At 46.9% G+C, this 23,151-nt stretch overlaps 2 protein-coding genes across 21 annotated transcripts in view; one reads left to right on the top strand and one right to left on the bottom strand.

The window, feature by feature from the left end:
* Positions 1-5,639, top strand: part of MAPK8 (mitogen-activated protein kinase 8) — a 103,691-nt gene extending 98,052 nt beyond the window's left edge. For 10 of the 11 annotated variants that reach the window (XM_032311961.1, XM_032311955.1, XM_032311956.1 and 7 more), the window contains one exon: positions 1,046-5,639. In XM_032311961.1, the coding sequence (XP_032167852.1) occupies positions 1,046-1,191 (146 nt within the window). In that variant the 3' untranslated portion in view covers positions 1,192-5,639. Of the gene's footprint in view, positions 1-1,040 lie in introns of all 11 variants that reach the window. The other variant, XM_032311964.1, reaches the window with a different exon arrangement.
* A 9,344-nt stretch (positions 5,640-14,983) lies between these two features.
* ARHGAP22 (Rho GTPase activating protein 22) overlaps positions 14,984-23,151 on the bottom strand; it is a 166,074-nt gene continuing 157,906 nt past the window's right edge. For 7 of the 10 annotated variants that reach the window (XM_032311999.1, XM_032312002.1, XM_032312000.1 and 4 more), the window contains 4 exons: positions 22,771-22,844; positions 22,024-22,145; positions 19,263-20,178; positions 14,984-15,557 (listed from right to left, as the gene is read on the bottom strand). In XM_032311999.1, the coding sequence (XP_032167890.1) occupies positions 15,329-15,557; positions 19,263-20,178; positions 22,024-22,145; positions 22,771-22,844 (1,341 nt within the window). In that variant the 3' untranslated portion in view covers positions 14,984-15,328. The remainder of the gene's footprint in view (positions 15,558-19,262; positions 20,179-22,023; positions 22,146-22,770; positions 22,845-23,151) is intronic. The other 3 variants (XM_032312001.1, XM_032312007.1, XM_032312003.1) reach the window with 2 other exon arrangements.

The raw sequence follows: 23,151 nt of genomic DNA on the forward strand, positions 1-23,151 counted from the left end.
CAATTTGGAAACCATTGCTTTTATTCCATAAACATGTTCTAAAGAACTACAGTATAACTTTCATTATTTAATAGACTCAAATTTGCGCTGACCCTTATTTAGTGATCCCATACTTGAGAAGTACTTACCAGGAAAAAAAAAAAAAAAAGTACTCACTTAGAACATAAATCGCTTTTAACATATTCCCCCCGCCCCACATTCCCTCCTATTCCTAACCCAGCCCCCTTGAAAGGACTTCTCTATTGGTTATATATTCCTGTTACTTTTTTTTTTTTTTTCTAATTCAGGAGATGCTTGTTAGCTATATTTTCAGTAAAGGAAACCGTCTTCTCCTACTTTATCTGTTTAAAAAATCCATATTTGCTCTTGTCAAGTACGTATTGGAGTAAAAGTAACAAGACTTGAGTTTACCTAATGCATTTTAGTGATCCTGCCAAGTCAAGTAACCTCACAGAAAACAGGACAATTAAACTAAGGGGCCCTTTCTTTTAAAATGATTTTAGCCTTGGTCTTGGCTTTTGCTTTAAAACAAGATGACTCGGGAGCACCTGTGTGATTCAGTAGGATTAGTGTCTTGACTTTGACTTCAGCTTGGGATTTGAAGTCAGGGTCCTGGGATGGAGCCCCAAGTTGGGCTCCCTGCTCAGCAGGGAGTCTACTTGTTCCACTCCCTCTGGCCCTTCTCCCTCTCATGCTCTCTCTCACTCTCTCTCTCAAATAAATAAAATCTTTAAAAAAAAAAAAAAAAGTACCAGAATACTGTTTGAAGTTTACAGTGAGAAGATAACATAAGTCATTTTTATTAAGGCAGTAGTTTTTAACTTTCTGGGTCATGTATCTCTTTGAGATCTCTCTGACAAAATGCAGTACAGACACTTTTGCATGTATTACCAGTATTATTCACGCACAACCTGATGAGCCTTTTCAAAGCCAAGAGAAAAAAAGGTATTGATCACTGACCACTAGAGGTAGCCAGTACAGTATAGGTAGCTCAGTGTACAACTCTGTCTGCAACTGATTTGCTGTTTTGTTTCTCATAGCACAGGTGCAGCAGTGATCAATGGCTCTCAGCATCCATCGTCATCATCGTCTGTCAATGATGTGTCTTCAATGTCAACAGATCCGACTTTGGCCTCAGATACAGACAGCAGTCTAGAAGCATCAGCTGGACCTCTGGGCTGCTGTAGATGACTACTTGGGCCTTTGGGGGGTGGGGGGATGGGGAGTCATTTAGTCATTGATAGAACTACTTTGAAACAATTCAGTGGTCTTATTTTTGAGTGATTTTTCAAAAATGTAGAATTCATTTTGTAGTAAAGTAGTTTATTTTTTTTAATTTCAAGTGATGTAATTTAAAACTTAAGTTGTGTTTTAAAACAGCAACAAAACTGTATTGTATTTTGCTGTAATTAACTGTATAATGTAAACCTAATTATTTTATCATGGTTTAAAATTTTTGCATATTTGCTTTATCTTATGCTGCTGATTTTTTTTTTACTGAATTTGTAAAATTTTGTTTATCAAAACAACTATTATGTGGTGACTTGCCTATATCATGAATTATTTAAGATTTTTATAGTTTTTTTTATTAGAATTTTATTTCAGATGTTTTGTTCATGATGCTATCCTTCAGGGTTATGTGCTTATCAATGAAATAACCCCAGAGGAGTGAGGGAAAATAACCTGTAGCCAGTTGTATTCAGGAATAACTACTGTAAATGATGAACGCATTAAAAAACCTCCAATATTTGCTACTTGCCAATCCTAATTTAATTACAACAATTGGTAGGTACCCTACATTGTTTTTTGGCAAAGGCCCCATCATCTAAATGGCAGTATAACTCAGAGCATGTCTTTGAAGATGCTGGGCGTCTACTACCACCGTCTTATTCCCGAACCGCACACAACAAAAGTAAAGTTCAAAGAATATGGTATTTTCTGCAAATCTGTGGCATGCTCAAAGCTTATGATCACATAAAGTCAAGAGGATACTTCATGAATAATACATTTCAATGCAAATAAACAGATGGTTCACTTCTACTAGCTATGAGCCTGTTTTTGTATACACTGAGTTAATCTCAGGCTGTAGGTCCCAGCAGTGGTCTTGAGTCTGGTCTTTCCCTTTCCTGCAGCCTCAGGCCCTCAGACCTTGGACCTTTCTGGTTTCCTTTCACAGTGTCAGTCAGTTGAGCACCAGTTCTCAAGGTGTTTTCTGGCCATTTGATTCTACCTGTAGCATAATCATATTTATACTAACTATTGGGAGGTTCCAAAGCCTACTTCAATTCTGGAGGTGATGTATCAAATGAGCAATATACCTACCGTTCATCTGAAAATAGTAGCACACAGCCATATATAGGATATCATTTTCTAAGGACTGTTTCTTCACATTGAGCAGAGCAGGCATAAGTGGTGGTTATTTAGTCCGAGTCTTTGTTTTTTTATACCTGATTTTCAATAAAACATGCAATGTGGATGTTGAGTAGTGTAAGAATGGCGCTGCTCCTGACAAGTGTATGTTAACTGTTTACATTTTATACCTGCAGAATTCTTTCTCCACAACTGAATTTTTCTTAAGGAAATGTCACTGAAGTTTCATTATCTCTGAAATACAAGTTCTCTGTATTGCCCCCAGGCACCTTTTGTTATTTTTGAAACAAGAAGGATTTCACATAATGAACTGGGAAATGGATACTTAAGTAAGTGTCAAGGTTCTAGGCAGAAAGCCCATGGGAATTCATGACCAATAGGAGCCAGAACTGGCGCATCTCAATATGCAGTGTCTCAAAGTTCGCTTGGCATGTTGTTCGTATATGTAGTGCAAGATTCCTTTTGAGTTAGGTATTTTAGGTTATTGTTAATGTGCAATATTTAGGATTAAAATACATTAGCCTTTTTCTATGCTTTGAAATAAGAGGTTTCTTTTTGACGGTTTCAAGTCATGATTTCTAGCTTCTTGAAGTTGTCAGCCTTTTTATCAATCCCTTTTCTACTCATACAACATGGTGCATTAATTTTATTAAGCAAATTAGAATTTTGAGACTATAACACCTCTTGAAGTATAGAAACAGAATTGGATTTACGATTTTTAGCAGAAATTTGAGCATGAGTGTGTACTTAGTTTGTATTTGGCAGTTAATCAGCTTTGTTTTCCCTAGGATAGATTATTTCACTGTTGCACTTTAACAATCGACATGCTTTCAGAAGTTTTCCATATTTTCTGTTTGATAGTAGTAAGCCATCTCTGTTGTTAGAGAACTTAAGAAAGGAAAACCAGGTGTTCTTCTTGTATCATTTGTTGTAAATGCCAGCTCCTCCTTGCCAACCAGCATGTTTCAGTTGATTCAGAGAAAAGGAATTCTTAATGTAGAATTAATTCTTAATGTAAACTAAAATACTTAACAAATTCTATCCTGAAAAGAAAGTCTGTTAAGTGTTGGCGTGCCCTAGGTTTTTAAAATGCAATATCTAAATACAACTTTCCCTTGTTTCTTAAATCTGTTAAGCTAAAGATGTACTGGTTCTTTTTATTTCACAAGCTTTTTGAACCTTTAAAATATCTTAAACATTTGTGTGTGATTTTTTTTTTAAGAGAAATTACAAATAAGATTTCTGTCAAGCAGTACTTATGTAAAGCCACCTTGCTTCTCTTATAACTTTGGTTTTTCAACATTATATGTTATACCCAGATCTTACTGTCAGAAAATTATTTTGACTAAGATTTATTATACAACTTTATATTATTTTATTATTCAGCTTTGGAGGAAAGAGACACTAATTCTTTCTACACAGTTCTTCCTGGTTACTACTCTTTTACTAATGTGTACTGACCATTTGTAAAATGATTGTGTTGTTGGGATTGCTTAATTATAATATACATAAATAGAGCATCTCAACTCTTTTCATACTGTTTGCTGAACAGTTCTCATTTTGTCACACACCCTTGGCTGTTGATCGTTCCTGGTATGCACTCTTCCAGGTTGGTTCAAGGCACAGTGCTTTACACCAGACTTCTAAGAGAAATGCCAGCCTTTCAAATGAGGGGGCTACCACACAGCCCCCTTCATAGTACAGAGAAGCTTGATGGTATGCAAAGCAGCAAACTTTCCTGCAAGCCCTTTCATTATTCTCTTCCATGTTAATCCTGCTGTTTTGTCTAAAAAGATGAGGCTGAAGAGGACATCAGTGTCTGATAGATCAGCAGTGGGCAAGTAAAACTGTTTTGGGGTTACAGATATGACTTGATTTATATTGTGGGCCAGTATGTGCTATACATATGAAGACATACCTGCTCAGTGTTGCCTAGGCACAAGCCTGCACAACATTTTGAGGTAAAGACATAGTCTATTTTCAAAAATACTGTTGTAGTTTGTTTGTGAGTGTTCATTAGTCACACATTAGCTGTAGTGTGAATGCATGAAGCCCCATGACCCCAGTAAACTTCTCTTCTCAGTAGAAAAACCAAACACCACTGTTCTGTCATTAGCAGCCCTCTGAAATGTTGCCTCCATATCCTTTACATGTTAGTGTACATTGTATTTCTATGATCTCTCTTGGGTTTTTCCTGAATCAGAGGAAACTGATTTTTCCTTAATAGCAAGAAAGATGAAGAGGTAAAGGGCATTGAAGCAGAAATGTATAGTTTGGGGTACGATTAGAAAACTCACAAGGAAAACAAAAGTCCTAATTAATTTCAAACTAACTGCTCTTAGTTAAGTGCTCCTAAGGAGAGTCTTGTAAGAGTAGCAATTTCTGGTCATTTCTAGTTTAGATTCTCTTCGTTCCTGAAACTTCTGAGAAATATTACCTGTGGATTAGTTTTGCACAATGTTCTATTCTCACAATAACTTACAAATTAAACTAGGTTTTTATTGAACTACCTCACACTAATTTTCTATGCTTTCCCAAGTAAGCTATTGCCCTTATTGTAAGCTCTTTACTGAGTGTGAATTATAAATGTGTGTTAAATACTTTATAGCCAATGTCGACACAATACCAATAAGTGTGTAAAATATATACCTTGCATCATCAGTAAGAGAGACTCACATAGAAAATCTTTCACTGTATATCTTGGAAAATTGTGTTAGATGTGTTCGTTGGACATTATTATTGTCTGTTTTTATAAGTAGAAACCTGCTCGTGATACCAGTCCATTCTTTACATTTTACAAAAGGAATAAATCTTAGTAAATTTTACGAAGAAATAAATTACTTTTGTAGGCCCGATATTTGGTATATTTTTGAGAAGCTCTTAATCTTTTAGCTGAATGATGAAGTTAAACTGAACTAGCTGTCTACCTGGACTGTGACATCTATTTTCTCATTACAGTTTATCCTGTTCAACGGGTTTTAAAACCTGGAAACCTACATATGATAATTGACATTTGCTTTTCTCCCTCTAGGATACCATTCCTTCCTCATTCCTGTTCCTTCCCTGTCTTCCATTCCCTCTCCTTCTCCTCTAGACAAAACAAAATGGGGCACTTTGTAGGGAATGCTGAGATAATTATTGTGGTTTTTAATCATTCATGCCCTAGTCATTAAACATGCACCACTGGAATGTAAACATTGTTACCTAGTATGTTAATTGGTTATAATATTTTAAATAAAAAAGAAAAAAGTGGTATGAAAAATATGAAATTAAGAGTTTTTTCATTGAAAACAAAATTAAAATTCTGGGTAATTTTAAGATTTCCTGTGGCTTGGGATTAAGAGGTAGTAGTACTAAGGCTCCTTAGATTTGGGGATTTATATAGAGTGGAAGAGCCTAAAATATCACCCTGGTTTTCTGGTTTGTCTGATCTTGGTTTTCTTTGTGTTTAAAATCTCCAGAGAAACTTTACCTAAAAGGAATTTTGTTCAGTGCCCTTAACCTACTAGTTCTTGGTAACCATGTGGGAGAACAGTCATCATGGCCACTCGGTCAAAATAAGTTTAAAGAGGGTCTATTTCAAAATAAACTGGGATTTCAGCTTTGAGTGTGTTTTCACCTTTGCCAAGTGTATATTCTCTTTGTGCTGGCCACACTGCTCTGTGAGTATCAAGATCACTCATTATATACATCTAGGATGTCTCTACAGGACTACACCCCTTTATCTTGCTCCGCATGCTCCAGAAAACCATCTTATACATGCTGTCCCCACCCTCACATGCACTCAGACTCTCCTGCTCTGAGGAACAGAGAGGACCGGAGGTAGGTCTTTACCTGATCACTGCTTCTCCATCAGCTGATGTGGTTGCCAGCTTCGTGCGTGCACTCACTCTGTTTTATCACAGTCATTGGAGAGGCCTCCAGGGAGAGACGGTGGCAAAAATAGACATCAAAATGTTGCGGCAATATCCACCCAGTTGTAATACCCTAGTGATGCTAAATTAGATGGGAGTAGTTTATCCTTTCCAGGCTAGGTACTCCATTTATTTTAGTATTGTATCTTCAAATGTCCATTGACTTCATGTAAATAATCTTTGTACTGATTTTAGCGTTTAAAAATTTTTTTAGCTTTACCATTAATGAACCAGGATGTCTTTGAACTTTGAAATTAAAGCACTTCAGATATGCTTTGTTAATGTTAGAATTCTGACATTTAATTTTGTCAGTTGATGAATGCATCAATGTCTAAGTTCCTCTGTTGGAAGCTGGGTTACGGTAATGAAGGATAGAAAAATGGATGACAGTTTGGTCAGCCTGATTGAAATAGTGTTGTGTGGAGGAACAAGAACCATGCTGAAGGAACACCGGGAGAGATTGGTCAGAGGAAAGGAGGGTTTTACAGAGGAGGCATTTTTTGAGCCTGGGTATATGGAAGGGTATTCCCAAGTTAAGAGAAAAACAGGAGGTTTAAAAGTGGGTTCGTGGGCAAGGAATGTGGAATGGCCAGCATGAATGAAGAGAATATAATGAAGAGAATAAAGTCAGAAGTTGGGGATCAGAATTGAAACATTTGGAGAAATTGTCTTCATTTTAAAGGCAGTAGGAAATTGTAGTTTTTGAGAGAGAGTAATATGACCAGACCTTTGTTTTAGGAGGGACATGTGTCGTGGGAGCAAGCTGGTTAGACTGGAGGTGTGGTGGCTGGTGACTGGGAGGCCAAAGATGCTCAGCTGAGGGAGCTGAGGTCCTTTTTGCACAATGAGAATAGAAGAAAGAGGACTCAGGTTGCCATTAGCTAGGTGAAATGGCAAAGATTAGCATTTGGGGCTGAGCTCTAAGGATTTGGCAGCACACAAGATGTGCGGGGAAAGTAACATCCAATAGTGTATTTTCCAGTTTGCACATCATAGTTTGAAGAGGCCATGATGGAACACACATCAGCTTGCCACTTAAATGTTTCAGAGTGGGGAAAAAAGGAATATCTCCCTTATTGAATATCTCTCCAGTTTCTTCCATTGTGTGGTCTGTGTCATCTGCTTGTATGGCTCATAAACCATTTCCGTTAGTGTTATTTTGTGGACAGAAGGAAAAAGGGAAAAAGGGAATTCCTGTCGGGTATAACATATGTAAGGCTTAGGGCTACCTGGATAGGTGGGGGCATAGATCTGATTGCTAAACGTTGAGTGGTGAAGCAGCAGTAAAGAGGACTCTTGTAAAGTTGGCAGGAAATAGAATCATGACACGTGTTGAGAAAAATAGACTGAGGAGCCAGAACAGATCAAAAAGGAGGAGCTAAAAGCACATGTGTCTTGAAGAGACAGGGTCCCAGGGACCCCCAGAGAGGGTGAGACCTACTGAATCCTGTGACTCCAGGTTAGCCTGAGCTCCAGATGGAGAGTTTCAGCCATCTTGGACAAGTCTCAGTTTTGTTGAGCCTGGTGCTGCTTTGTTTGTTACGTGAGGATGGGAGATGGTCTCACAGGGCTACTATAATGATGACTTTGTGTACTTTTATAAACAAATAATTAGGGGCGCCTGGATGGCTTAGTGGGTTAAGCCTCTGCCTTCAGCTCAGGTCATGATTCCAGGGTCCTGGGATCAAGCCCACATCGGGCTCTCTGCTCATCAGGGAGCCTGCTTCCCCCCTCTGTCTCTGCCTGCCTCTCTGCCCACTTGTGATCTCTCTCTGTCAAATAAAATCTTAAAAAAAAAAAAAATTAGTGTAAGCAAGTGCAATTGCTGACTATAATCTTGGAAAGGAATAGAAATGGTTTAATGTAAAATAAGTAGATCTTTTTTAAAAATGGTTTAATGTAGAGAAATGTTGAAGAGCAAAGGAGAACTTTTGTACACTCTTGACCTTCAAGTCCTTTTTCCATCCCATGTAGTCCCAGTCTTTGTGTGGTTGGTAAGAATAATTCCTGAGAGAAATGCTTCAAAATCGATAGGGTTTTTTTGTTGTGTTTTGCTTTTTGTTTTTAGAATTAGAACAGTTAAGCATTTTGTTTTGGTTCTGTCTCAGGTACCATTCCTGCTGTTCACCCCATTCCAGCTGAGCCCCCTCTGTGGCATATATCGTATATCCTCTGTGCACAGGCTTTTGCTTACTCCTGTATTTGCCTATTTTAAATCTTTATTGCTTAAGAATTAGCTCAGATAATTCTCTGATGAACCTTCCCTGCCATGACATTTTCTTTCACATACCCAGTGCATGCTTGTTAACTTATTTATTCATTTGTTCACTCATTCCCCAACTTTTTTCCACAGGATGTAAGACAGCAATATATTGTGGGCCTTTTAATGTTCTGTGTGGGCACCCTGTGTGCTTCTCTTCTAGATGCTTCACTCTGGAAGTCCTTGGATGGAAGAACCTGTCTTGATTTCTAGATAATGCCTTCGAGGTAGGTGTTCAATAAATGTGGGGCTGGGTAAGCCAATGACTAGGACCTATTGTCATCTATGCTATTTTTGTCCTCTGAAATGCAATATTCATGGCCCTCAAAATGGGTCATGAGGAAACTATATACAGCACTCTGAAATTACTGTAGTAATGTGAGCATGGGCTCTAATGCCAGATACTAAAGTAGAATTCTGACTTCACTAGTTGCCTTACCTATAGCAAGTTCCCTAAACTCTCTGAGGCTCTTGTTTTCTCAGAAGAGGTTAGAGGGAGAAGGTGACTCTCATACAGAATTAGACGATGAAGGAGATGGTTTTCTTACAAGTTCGCAAGATGATTCTGGTATGCTTCCCCGCTCTGTCCGTTATCACCTGCCTTAGAAACCTAAATAGAGGGCTCCTGGGTGGCTCAGTGGGTTAAGGCCTCTGCCTTCGGCTCAGGTCATGATCCCAGGATCCTAGGATCGAGCCCCTCATCGGGCTCTCTGCTCAGCGGGGAGCCTGCTTCCCTGTCTCTGCCTGCCTCTCTGCCTACTTGTGATCTCTGTCAAATAAAATCTTTAAAAAAAGAAAAAGAAAAAAAAAGAAAAGAAACCTAAATAAATATCCAACTTTCCACCAAGAGCAATCACAGATGAGGTACAGGGAACATCAAGAAAGAGGCATGCCAAGCCCCAAGTGGCTACTATGAAAGAAGGGAACTGCGAAGCCATCAGGAGACTGCTAAGGGAAGACAGAGATGTGGAAGTGGAGGAGGGGCAGATGGTGCAGCCAAAGTAATGATCAGACACCCTTCCTAAAACCCTTCAAAGACTCAATACCTACTACCAAATCTAGGGTGTCCTGTGTTGACTTAGTAACAAGATTCACTGAGTGCTTACTCTATACCAGGCGCTAAGTGCTTTGTATGAGCTCACAGAGTTTTTACAACTTTATTTGGTAAAAAACTGTTCTCCCCTCTTGTGATCAAATGGAGGCACAGAGATGCTGAGTAACTTGCTCAGGGCTATTCCACCAGCTTGTGGTGAGGCCAGGACCTGAATCTGGGCAGTCTGGCTCCAATCTTCAGTTTGGAACCACTCTGCTCTACAGGCGTTACAAAGTGAAGACTAAGAAGTTAAGTGAATAATGGCTTTTGTGTTCAAGTAAGTTATGGGGCTGCTGCTCTAAAGGTGAGCATGTTCCTCATTTTTCAGGACTTCTTAAAAATTTTAGTATGCGCTTGTATACACCTGTCTGCAACCATGTTCGTGTCCTTTGTCTTCCTAGTTCTTGTCTCGGAAGCCAATCCTTCCACTTTCTTGCATCTTTTTTCAGACTTCTCTCCTCATTATCACCCTCATTTGTTCATCATCATATTTCCCTCTCTACTGAATCATTCTTAGCAGCATCTATAGTAATTCCCATCTATAAAAGACTCTTTCTCACTCCCTTTCACTCTGTTACCCTATTTTTCTGCTCCTGTTTACATCAGGACTAATACAAAGATTAATCTGGACACTGTGTCTTCCCTTCACCCTTCATTCCGTCTTCAGACCATTCCTGTCTAGTTGCTGGCCTGTCACTCTACTACATTTGGCCTGGACCACACTTCCTGGGCTAGCTTCCCTGCAGCTACTCCCTGTCACCTCCACCAAATTTATCCACAACCTACCAGTGGCCAAAATAACTTTGTTGGAATACAAGCCAATTCATGTCCATTGATTCAAAGCCTTCAATTGCTTTTCTGTGTCCCTTAAAATAACTCTACCCCAGGGGCGCCTGGGTGGCTCAGCGGGTTGGGCCTCTGCCTTTGGCTCGGGTTGTGATCTCAGGGTCATGGGATCGAGCCCCGCATCGGGTTCTCTGCTCAGCGGGGAGCCTGCTTCCCCCTCCCTCTTTCTGCCTGTCTCTGCCTACTTGTGATCTCTGTCAAATAAATAAATAAAGATTTTTAAAAAATAATAACTCTACTTTGGGTGACAAGGCCGTACAGAGTCTGGCCTTGTCTGGCTCCTGCCTCTTCTGTCACCCACCATGTCAACAGTGGTGCCAGCACTCGTGCAAACTTCTACAACTCTTTTTCTTCTGCGTACACCTGTCTAGTTGCATGGTGGCCCTGTCTGTCATTCACTCTGTTCAAATTCACCTCCTCAGAGAGGACTTCCAGGCTAATTTATCTAAAATATGCCACTGGGATCACCTTTTTCAGACCAGTTATCAAAATCTGAATGTATCTTATGTACTTCTATTAAACACAATTCAACTGAGTAAATTTAGATCTTAATGGCTTTATTCAATGATTCATAAAAATTGGGCAGTATCCAACCTAAAAGAGAGGATCTCTGAGGAGCTATACAAAACGAAAAACTTTGACAGACAGAGGGAGCAGGAAATTACACTACACAAAAATGCAGGTTGGTTATTGCGAGGTTGCTTTCTTGCAGGGGATCGTTGAGGTCTGTCCAGTAGATGACCTAACTAGTACTGACCAGATTACTGATGGACTGATTTAAGATTCCATTTCTGGAAAAGCCCAAACTATAAGTCCTGGTTCCATGAACATGTGGCTGAGTGTAAGTGACTCCATTTGGGACCTGTTGTCTTCTTTTAATACTTCTTGATGGCCTGTCTTACCCCACTAGAATGTAAGCTCTATGAAAGCCATGACCTAGGTCTTGTTCCCTATCCCCACAATAATGAAAAGCCTTTTGGATTTCTGTAGCGGATATAAATGCAGCGGGGAAATCCTCTCCTAAAGCATGAAGTCCGAGAGGCTATCCCACCCTAGGTGACCAGATCCTTGCCTCCTCTAGCCCTGCATCCTCCCCTGCTCCTCTCCTTTCTGTCTCTGTCTGTCTGTCTCTCACACTCACCCCTTTTGCTCTGGGTACACACATCAGCATACAGAACAGTGGAGGTGTCCCATCTGTCAGGAGTACTCCCTGCCCTCTGCCCTCTGTTTTAGAGGCACTACTTTTGCATCCTGTGCGCAGACCTCCTTAAAACATGATAGGGGTGAGGTAAAACTATCAAACCAGCATCTTTTCAGTTTGGATGCATAATTAAGAAGACAGTCTCTTAATTAAGATTCCCTGGGATGGAAGCCTGACTCCTTCACTGACTTGTGTATGATTGTGGTCCAGGTCCTTAACCTCTCTGTGCTTCCAAAGCACTCAGCTCTAAAGTACAGAAAACAACACCATCTAATCACATGGGAGATGCTTAGGCCTGTGGGTGCAGCCACAACTCTCTGAGGTTATCCTCACTGTAGACAAGAGGGAACAGAGACCCACAGAGCTTAACTTCCCCAAGGTCTTCCAGCTGCGCAGAACCAGCCCAAGCCCTTTGCTCTATGTAGAAAGCTTTCTGTAGCTGTATCTCTCCTTTCTCACCAACCACCACACGGTTTGGGCACCTCATAGGTCCACCTGTCACAGGGCTTGGTAGAGCATGGAAGTAGTAGCCATGGGCTTGGTAGGAAGGGTATGATTTCTGGCAAAGGTGGGGGCTCTTGGCGGAGACAAGGGTATAAGAGGCAGCAGCGTTGTCTTATCTACCTAGCTGTGGGCTCATGTAAATGAGGAACCGTCCCTTTGTGACAGAACCAGAGGATATTGGGAGAACTCTCCAGAGGGCTGGGGCCCTGCATCAAATGTGGGGGAATCCAGGAAACATGTTGTTATTACTCCATTTACTGCCCACAGGCCTGGGAACATGGATACATGGACTGCATTCCGAGGCCCTTTTACAGTGTGGCATGTACAGCGGTCATGACTGGTCCTTTATTCAACAGCCAGGTAAAACAAGGAGTCTTTCCCTTTCCCCCACCCTCACACACACACACACACACACACACACACCCCCTAAAAACTTTACTCTTTTTTAATGGACATTTTTCAGTCTTAAGCCAGTTCCTCTTTTTTAGTATGAGACTTATCATTTCCAGTTTTTCCTTTAAAATCAAACACAAAGGGGCACCTGGGTGGCTCAGTGGGTTAAAGCCGCTGCCTTCGGCTCAGGTCATGATCCCAGAGTCCTGGGATCGAGCCCCACATCCGGCTCTCTGCTCAGCAGGAAGCCTGCTTCCTCCTCTCTCTCTGCCTGCCTCTCTGCCTACTTGTGATCTCTGCCTGTCAAATAAATAAAATAAAATCTTTAAATAAATAAATAAATAAAAAATAAACACCAATTTTAAAGCACCTTTGAAGTAATCTAAGAGCAGAATCCTCGATTTTTGCCAGTTTTCTGCTATTGCATGGTGGATGTATCCGCAATTTAAGTTTTTTAGCAACTTGCCCTTGCTCTTTCTAAAGCATTCCAAAAAACCAAGGGTCTTCCAAACATTAATTTCCTGTGTTTTCACATTCATAATTCATCGGTTTACTTAATTTGAAATGTCATTACACTAATAGGTACAACTTGAATCCGCAGTTTGGGAATAGGTTGTTGAAATGTACCTCAATTGGGGAAAACCTAAGTGGATTAGAGACAGGGTACTAGGCCAAAGCCCATTGGCTCTGGTACTGAGTGTGCTTTATAGGAAAAAGTCCTTATGTTTTACAGATAGAATGGAAAGTGCTGATTAAATGGAAACTGGAGGACAGAATTTTTACTGAATATTGCTGACTGATTTTCAGAGAAAAATTGCACTTGCAGATCCTAGTTTTGCCAGCAGGTGGCAGATGTGGTTCAGGAGCTGGTTTTGGCCAGGCCTTGGCTGGAAACTGAGCCTTTGCTACTATGAATGACTAAGAGAAGACAGCTTTCCTTTTCGTCTTGTGAAACCCTTTTTGTCTTTCCTGCTCCTTTGATAGCATGGTGGCATCTTCTTGCTGAGTTAAAGTTGGCAGAATTCCAGGACTGCGGTAAGAGAACCTAGGACCATAAGAATACACTGGTGTTCCCACCTATCTTCTCCTAGTCAAAGTTTCTCCTCTGAGCATGGGACCAGTTCCTATCTTGTTGAAGAATCGGCCGCTTCAGTTTCTTTTCTCTTTCTCCTTGAATAGAGGGGAGAGCAATATTTTACTTCCTGGGGAAGCTGGTCACCCAGATCATCTGCTATAGATTGCCTGAGAGTAGATCTGGGTGTTGCTCTCCATTGACCCCCTCCCTCACGATTCCCCGAGAGAACTCTTGACTGCTGATGCTGCTGGTGGCCTTGGCAGGCATCTGGCTTCCTGGTTGGTAAGACCATGGGTGGTCCAGCAGACGGCCGTGGTCAGCCTGCCTCACCACTGTGGGAGTTAGCAGCCAGCTTGGGCCTGTGGGCTTATACCTCATGGTAGGAAGCCAGCTCTTCTTGGGAGCACCGAGACACTGGCATTTAAACCTCAGTGTGGTAGTTTATACCGAACTCCAGTTGGATGGGTGGTTGGTCCTGAGGGACTTTTCCAGAGATAGTGATTAGAAATTGGGGCACTTTGGTGCTCAGGATAGCAAGGGGTGGTATGTAAGGACACTGAGCAGGAGCAAGCGAAATGATACCAGTGCTCTCCACTCAGAGGCAACTTCTTTGTTGCTCCTTAAGTCCCATCCCTAAGAGCTCTGACCCAGGCCTCCACATGTGTAGTGGTGGCCAGCCACACGCTTTCTTGAAAGCTTTGCCCTGATGGAGCTTTGAAGTCTGAGGATGAACTGGAGAAGGACGGTAAAATGGGCACGGAAGGGAAAGGGACTAGCACTAGGTCGAGGGGAATCTGCAGGGAATCAGAGCACATAGCCTGAGGCACACTTGGAAGACCAAGGATGGGCACTTCCCATCACTGTGGCTCTTTTCCTTTAAACACAGGCCCTATGCCACCCCCCCCCCACACACACACACCCTGGGTGTAGAAGTGCGGTGTAGAGTGCCCATGCTAAGCTCTGACTCATAGGCTCTGGCCCTGGAGATCTGGGGCCAAGCAAAGGCAAGCAAGTTATGGTGGAAGGCTTGAGAGGAATTCTAGGACAAATGCCAGCTGCAGAGGCCCTGGTGGCTCAGAGGGGGAAGGAAGGACTGAGGAAAATCGTCTGGCCTTGGCGTACAGAGAACATGGAGCAAAACATAGATTTGCATAAATCCAGCTTTGGTGACTGTGACAACACTGAGTGTTCCTCAGGGAGGTTCATAACCCACTTCTGAACCCCAGGCCATTCCACCCATCCGACACCTTGGGGACTTTCAAATCTGCGAACAATTTGGTAACCTTCATTCTACATGACCATAAAGGAGGAGTCAGGAATCCAGACATCATGCTATGTCAGCAAATTTAATAAAGAATGCAAAAAAAGTAACCCAGTGGGTTACTCAGATCCCAGGAGTCATCTGTTTTAACGGTCACGGGACTGTCCCCTCTGACAGCTGCCAGGCCCTGCATGGTCAGAGCAGCATCCAGATCTCACATGGCGCTTGGGCTGCTCCCAAGAGTCCCTCCTGGGGGTGTCGGGACCCCTCCCTCCGGCTAGCTCCAGAGCTCCTGGCACCACAGAAGCCCAGGTCCACGCTGCAGGGCCTTGTGTCTCCTCATGAGGTGGACGGCCATCTCTGCTCAGAGGCGGGCGAGCACCGTTGTTCACGGGAGTTCTTTCCACTCCTTTACTTTGGGGCTTTGTCACCTCTTGCTCCTACAGTCAGGCTTCCGAGGGTTGAAAAAAACTCCTCCATTTCCTTCTGCAGCAGCTGGTTCCTCTTCTCTGCGTCTTCCCGCGCCCGCTCTGAGTTCCTCAGCTTTATTTCCAGCATTGTGTACTTTTTCTTTTCCTGGTCTAGTTCTTCTTCTAGCCGTGACATTCGTTTCCTCAGGTTGGCACTACCTTCTTCAAGTCTTTAAAATCAAGAAGAAAGACACTGTTTTAGCTTTTGGCCAGCTGGGTTTCAGCAAACTCGTGCCTACGTGCACGCCTTCCAAAGGAGCTGGACAGATGGCCCACGGAGGGGAAGGACGCGTGCAGGCTCAGACCTGGCTCTGGGACAGGCCTCACAGGCCTCTCAGGTCCTCACCAGACCTGGGCACTCATCCCCAGGGCACCTCCCCTTGGCCTGTGATCCAGAAATGCCAGCATCAGCATTTGGCCCTTGGGCACTCGAGGCCAGGGGCCTCCCTGAGTCCTCACTAAAATATAGAGTACTGAGGAAGGGACCGCTGGCTGGCAGAAAACAGGCCTGGTTCCCAAATGGAGAGGGAAGTAAGAAACTGTCCCCTTGCCTTTGTTCGTCTGTGAGGCCCCTCGTACTCCAGCCTCCCTCTGGCTACCCCACCTCCCACAACTCCCCAGACCCCAGCCAGACACTACACGACTTGGGGAAACCCCATTTGTGTTGTCACCTCCACTACTCCTTGTCGTTCATGCCCCAGCTCAAACATGTCACCCTCCATGATACTTCTCTGGATCCCCCCCACCCCCAGACATGCTTCTCTGGATGTTGACGCCACACTCTACGAAGGCTGGCACATCCGTCTTCTCAACCAGATGACTACTTCCTAGAAGGCCTCTGGGGTATGCTGAACCCAGCCCCTGGGAACCAACACACTGGAGTCTGAGCCCCAGCCTGGCTGTTTATGAAGCAACACAAACGGCTCTGAGTCCTGGTATCCTTTCTGAAAAAAAATCCCCCAAGATCTACAGCTACAATGGACAAAGAAGACCAAGAAGACCACAGTACACCACCTGTCACGTGGCATACTGGAGTAAGTATCCATTCCCCATCTCCAGGATGAGGCCCAGACCTCCACCCTGTCACTGAACACTAAGCATGAAGGAGGCAGGAAAGCTGCCTGCGCCTCAGCCCTCCATCTGGGGAGCACGGGACATGCTGTGACACAGAAGAACCGCCAAGGTGAGTGGCAGCAGGGACCCCACAGACACCACCCCCCATTGCTTCTCCTCGGGCTCCAGCCCCCTCTTTGCTCCTCCTTCTCTGTCCTGGCCCTCTCAAGCTCAGGCCTGGGCCTCTTGTCTTCCTCTCTGTGGTTCTTCGTGTGACATCATCCAGTCTCCAGACCCAAAGCATCATCTGCGCACTGACGACCCCTCAGCCTCTATCTCCCTAAACTCCACTCAGAAACTCCATAAGCATTGCACCTTAACAGGCCCACAGATGGCTCCTGACCCTGCCTCTCCAAACCACTGCAGCAGCCCTGGTGTCCCACTCAGTGAACACCTTCTTCCAATTATTCCAAAACAAAAAGTTCTCTTAAGTCGGTTTTCTTTCACCCCCATGTCTGGCCAATTAGCAACACCCTCCAAATATGTTCTGAATCTGGCTTTTCTCTCTACCTTGACTGCTGCCTTTGATGTCGATGCTACTCACGTGTCTAGCCTGGAGCTCCACACTCTGCCCTCCACCCCCCTTTCTCCCATACCCCTCATCCCCACTTTCTTCCACGTGCCCCTCTCACCACAGCCCCTGGGCTTCTGCCCCAGCCTTCCAACCCTCTCCCCACCATGGTCCCCTTCCCTTCACCCTGCTGTGTTCTCCTTTACTGAACCTTCTCACATACAACAGATTTTTAAAATCTGTCTCGTTTCTGGTCTCTCTCCGCCTCCAACCCCCAAACACCACCAAATAAGAATGAGAGTAGAAGTTTTGATCAGCTCTGGTCTTGGCTGTGTCCCCAGCATCTCATATAGTGTCTGCACATCACAGACACTCAGTGCATTCTCTTTTGGGAATACAGGAATTGGCACAGGGGAGGGGTTCTGAGTCCTGGGAGGCAGGGCAGAAAGCTGGTTTCCCCCAACCCCCCAGACCAGACCCAGTACTGACTGACTGCTGTGTGCAGTTGTATTCCCCAAAGACCCACTGGACGGGGCTTCATTCTTTCTTGTGCTCCTATAGACCCTTCTCTCCTTAGACCACCCTGCCAGTGAAGGGACTCTAGGGGCTACCACTGCAGTCCCTTTCTTTCTGTGAGTTTTGTCTTACCTCCAGCCCCCCAAGCAAGAGGGAGTGTGAGCAGTGAAATTTTCCTGAGCACTCTGGATGCACTGGGCCCTGCGCTCAGCACTGCCACCCACTGTGGCACTCAATCCTCAGGACAGATAGGTGCGGTCCCCCGAGCCCAGAGATCCTGCCCACACAGACATTCGACCAGTACACACTGGAATCAGAGAGCCTGCCTGGGATGCTTAGCCAGTGCACAGGGGGCAGGGACCCGACCCCAGGCAGTCTTATCCAGAGGCCCCCATGGAACAACACTGCATTTCCCCCCGAGAGACCAAGCTTCTGAGAAGATGAGAGAACTAGAAGCTCAAGTTGGCTCCACAAACAGCTAAAGAAGTGAGAAGCTGGTTCTGACCTCTTCTGAGGCTGTGTGAGGACAGCCTTCGCCTGGTAATACCTCCCACATATTATGTAGTTTTTGTCTGTGAGCTCATCTTCAGCTGTAATCATCTTTCTCTGTATCTGCAGGGTATTCCACTGTTCCTCTGGCTGGTAAATTCCAACCCAGTGCTCACATTTGTGGGGTTTCGTCCCCCCGTTGTGTACCTCACAGTTTTATTCATGCTGCGTCCTTTCTTCTCCTTGCTCAGTCCAATTCTATTGGTCGTTCAACTCCTGGCTTAGACATCGCCTGCCATGACCCTCCCTGACCTCCTGCAGAGCAAAAGGGCCAAACACTGCCCTCCAGCTCCCTGTAGAAATCCCAGTCTCCGAGTAAGAAGCACCTCCACTATCTCTGATGAGGAAAGGAAGATGTCAGAGCCCACAAACACCTTCTGCTAATGGGTGGGGCCTGATATATAGGTCAGACAGCTGGGGCCAGGGGCTGAGAAGCCTGAGAAGCTGGTAGAAGCACTGAACACTGGCCATTCAGGCGCTGTTGGTGACCTTGGTTGGAGAACCTGGTGCCTCAGAGCTGGAAAACACCCTCCTCCCAGGGAGGCTGGAAGGATCAAACCAGGACCATCTGTGAGCAAAAAGGATATGGCACAAGGCATCCTCCTGTGACCAGGGAAGGCAGGAGGGCAGGGCTCAGCACAGCCAGCTCCCTCCTCCTGGGAAACAGGATTATAATCCTGGACGAAGTCCTTGCTCCCTTATCAGGCCCAACCATGGTCCACCAGCCAGGCTGGCCTGGGGTTTGCACTGCACGTGGGCACTTCCTCAGGTTCCTGCATACCTCATGGAGCCTGTCTCCTTCCTGAGGGCCACACAGGGACCTCCATGCTGAGCCCCTCCATTAAAGGTGCTCAGAGCAGCGCAGGCTGGGATTCTCACTCACTTACTCAGCAGGCATTTATGGAGCTCCGACAGCATGCCAGGCCCTGTAGCTCCCGAGCTTTTCCAGACAGAGGACCCCCACCCCTCCATTCCCAGCCCTGTTCTGGGGGCATTGTCCCAGAAAAGTGGCTTCCTGGGACTGGCTACTCTGAGCCTGGCCTCAGAGAGGCTTTCTATCAGAGCCAGAGGTCATGATCAGAGGCAGACTACCAAGGCCAGTGCCCCATGAGCTGCTGGCCACAAAGGCTCTGCCCGGCCCCAGGGGTGCCAGCCTCGCACTTGTCCCGTGGCTGCAGCCCTTTACCTTTTTATATTGGTCTCGTACTCAGTCCTCTGCCGGCACAGCTCTGCCCTGAGCTCCGTGACCAGGCCCTGGAGAGCCTCGGAGCAGCGGGCATAGTCCTGGGTGGGGCTGCCTGGGTCGCTGGGCTCACTGCTGCTGATGCAGGTGCCCACCTCATCCAGGCCGTGGCCCAGGTCCGGGGATCTGCGTTCCTCGCTGCTACTGGGGAAAGGGGAAGGCTCAAGGGCCCCCTCGGTGTGCAGGGAGCTGCAGGCGGACGAGTCGCTGGCCCGGCAGGCTGTGCAGCTGCTGACTGAGCCCCTGGCCGATGCCTCGCAAGAGGAGGCCCCCGACCACACTGTGCTGGCCACACTGGGGGTGCTGGGGAAGAGGCCGCTGGGTGGGGGCACGTTGTCATAAGTGGAGAGTCTCTGCGAAGAGCCTGAGTCCTTGAGCCGTTCTCCCGAGGAGGCCCAGCGGTGGCCACGCAGGGAGGACAGTCCGTTCATGAGCCAGTTCCCTCCAGAGGAGATGATGGGCACCTCCAGGGATGAGCTGCCCGCCTTTGGGCTCCCCGAACGGGATCCTGACTGCCAGAAGGAAGACTTCCAGTTGGGCAGAGTCTGCACTTTCTTCCCAGGGCTGGGGGCGGCAGGGCCACCTCGGGTACCCAGGCCCGTGGGGGAGGTTCTAGACAGCGCTGCCACAGTGGCCCCATCCAGAGACGAGGTCCTGTGTGATGGCAAGCCAGGGCTGATAGGGCTGCTGGGGCTGCTGGGTTCCGGCTGGCCGTCCCTCGGGCCCTCCTCAGAGCCCCATCCCACGGTGCACGGTGGGCCCCCACGAGGGGAGGTCGGCCCTTCCTCGGCCCTCGCAGTGAAGAGTTGGCTGTGTTTGCGGATCAGGACGGTCATCAGGTGCTGGACCAGAGAAGTGCCTGCCAGGAAGACCGAGTGAGAAAGCCTGGCTGTGAATGTCTCCAGTCTAGGCTCTCTAGACCAGACCCAACCCAGGGTGGCCGCAGTCTGGAACCAGGCTGCACCTCAGGGGAGAACTTAGCAAGAGCTTGACATCTGCCTCCAAAGGAAAGGACAGTCACCACACCCTCCAAATCTAGTGCAGACAAAAAAATCCCACATCCCCTTCCTTGGACACAGAAGGGGCACTATGCCTGCAGCCCGCTGCATCCCACTGGGTGTGGGGAAGGAGCACGCACTATGCCCACAGGGGACGCAGAGCGAGCCAGTGGCAGTCTGGCCCTGGAAACCGGGACCTAGACGTCCCAGCCTTCTCAGCTGCCCCACGTCACTTCCCTGTACTGCCAAAGGGGGCTGTGTGTGACTGTCCACACAGTGGGCGGCACAAGGGTCTGGGTCAGGGACAGAGATGGTCTGCAGGTGCAAGTGGACACACACACACACAGTCCCACGTACATGTGTTCACAACACACGAATGTACGCAGTCCCCAACATGTACAACCCACTCTGCCCTGACCCTATTCTCTCTCATATGTACACACACACACACACACACACACACAATACCTCTTCTCCAGGCCGCGGCCCCCTGAGATGCAGCCTGTGGTGCCTGTGGTTCCTGCCCGAGGGTGTTGGGGGTCACTCATGGGGTGGGGGGCAATACAAGGGGAGCACAGTACCTATCCGCTTGCCTTTTTCCCTCCTACTACCCTCCACCAAAGACCAGAGCCTGGGAAGTTTTCCAGGGGATAAGGAAGGAGGGCTGGCTGGGTAGACCCTCCCACTGGAGGTAACTAAGAATCCTGGAAAAAATAAGGAATCCTTAGCCAGAAAACTGGGTGAAGCAGGAACTCAGTGTTTGCTGCTGGGCGTTTGTTCAACCTGGCAGGCTGAGAACCTGGGGGGCCTGGGATGAGACCGAGCTAGGCAGGCCAAGGGGGGCATCTGAAGGAGAGTGCCACCCCAAGAGCCACACCCCAGGCGGACACAGAGCTCCATAGCCCACCCCCACACTCCTCTCTCCCAGGTCTCGCTCAGCAAGGAGTGGCAACTCCGGCCTCAGCTCGCCTGGCGGCAGCTCCAGCTGCCTCCATGCTGTGTGAGTGCCCACCAGCCTCTGCATACCTCAGCTGGCGCTGGCTGCGGGGCTCCCATCCGTGGGCAGCAGGACTCCCTGACTAACTGCGCCAGGACAGTCTTCCACAGGCCCTCTGAGTGCGGGCTCTAGCTTCTGGGCCAGCCTGGACCTGTGGCCTTTGATATACCTGGCTGACAGAATCACCTTACCTCTCCTGACCTCACTCAGTTTCCCCATCTGCGAAGTGGGTGTAATAACCGCATCATGAGCCCGTGAAGCTGACAGTGAGGTGATGCAGAAAAGGCCCTCCTACAGGCCCTCGCCTATCGCACGCAGCCGCTCCTGCTGTTTATAATCATTATTTATACATCAGGGCACAGCTCTGACAGCCAGGAGACTGTGACAACTACTTAACATTTACTTAAGGAAAGCAAAAACACCAGTGTGTGTATTCAAGGGCAAGGGCACTGACCTCTTCCATCCCCCAGCCTCTCCCACCATTCTAATTGCTCTCAGTGACCCCATCTACAGGGCAAAGTTCCTTTTCATGCTGGACCCCATGGGGTCGGTAGGGGGGAAAGGGGAGTCCCCTGGAACAGAGCCCCTTCCCACCGGCCTGGCCCTTGGCCGGACTGATGCAGGGTGATGCTTCTGAGGACCCTTCCAGGACCAAGAGGAGGCCAGACTGGGCAGCACCCAGCACCGCCATGCACCCCTCCACCATTACCTTCCATGATGGTGACCGGGTCTTCTATCTGTGGCCGAAGTATGTTGGGTCCAAAAACGGTTGCTAGGTTCTGGACACTCATCTTGTTGACATTTGCGTGAGACTGGACTTCATCCAGAAACCTGTACAGTAAGGAAGAAGCAGCTGGCGGAAAAGCAAAAGCTGAAGCCAGATCTGCTGCAAGCTGCCTGGCCTTCATACCCAGCCATGTCCACATGTGTCCACGGCTGCTGGGCATAGCCAGCTGCCCGTAGCAAACTCTGAAGAGGGCAGAGCTAACCCCTCTGAGGGCTAGGAGACGGCCATCAGAAGCAGAGGCCAGTGGGACAAGGGCCTATTGTCAGTGTGGCAGCAGGACACACAGCTCTCTCACCTGCAGTGGGGGCAGATGCCCAAGAAGGCCAAGATGCCTCAGACGTGGGGCAAGGTGAGGGCTACACAGCAGGCCCAGGTTCCAGGAACCTGGGTCGAGGCCACTGTGCTCAGGACACAGACCCCTGGGGGATGGGACAGCGAGAGGCACCCAAAGAAGGCTGAAGAAACACACGGTATGTCCCTTCTCTTCAGGAATATACACTAGGGGATATAACACTGCCTGCTCCCATGGGTACCATAAGTCCCAGGAGTGCAGGGGCTGTGTTCTTTCATGCTCTTCGCTGGCTCCATCAACACAGGGAGAGGAGTGTCGGGTGGGAGAATGGCGGAGAATCCCTCTGGGAAGGGAAGCTCCCGCCCCTAGTCACTTACTTGCAGATATATCTGAGCAGGTTGTAATTGGCCAGGGGAAGGCTGCTCACTTGCTTAGCCAACTCCAGTGTCCCCTTGGGATTGAAAGAGAAACACAGCATTTCAAAGGCCAGCAGTGAGACTCCAGGCCCTTCTGCTGGAGGGAGGACTGGAAGCAGGACAGGAATCTGAGTCCAGACCTCCAGCCAAGGCCCCTGCCGCCAGGCCCCAGGTGGCCAGAAGGTGCCACCACCTCCACCTCCCTCTGAGGAGCGGCGACACCAGCCTCGGGAAAGCAGATTTACTTTTGGAAAACTGATGTGAAGGGTGTGCCTCTGCAGGGTCAAGGAGGAATGTCAGGGCCACAGCTCAGCACACTTACAGAGGCACAAATATTTGCCA

The sequence above is a fragment of the Mustela erminea genome, chromosome 14 (genome assembly GCF_009829155.1).
Source record: "Mustela erminea isolate mMusErm1 chromosome 14, mMusErm1.Pri, whole genome shotgun sequence".
In the NCBI taxonomy this organism is placed as follows: Eukaryota; Metazoa; Chordata; class Mammalia; order Carnivora; family Mustelidae; genus Mustela; species Mustela erminea.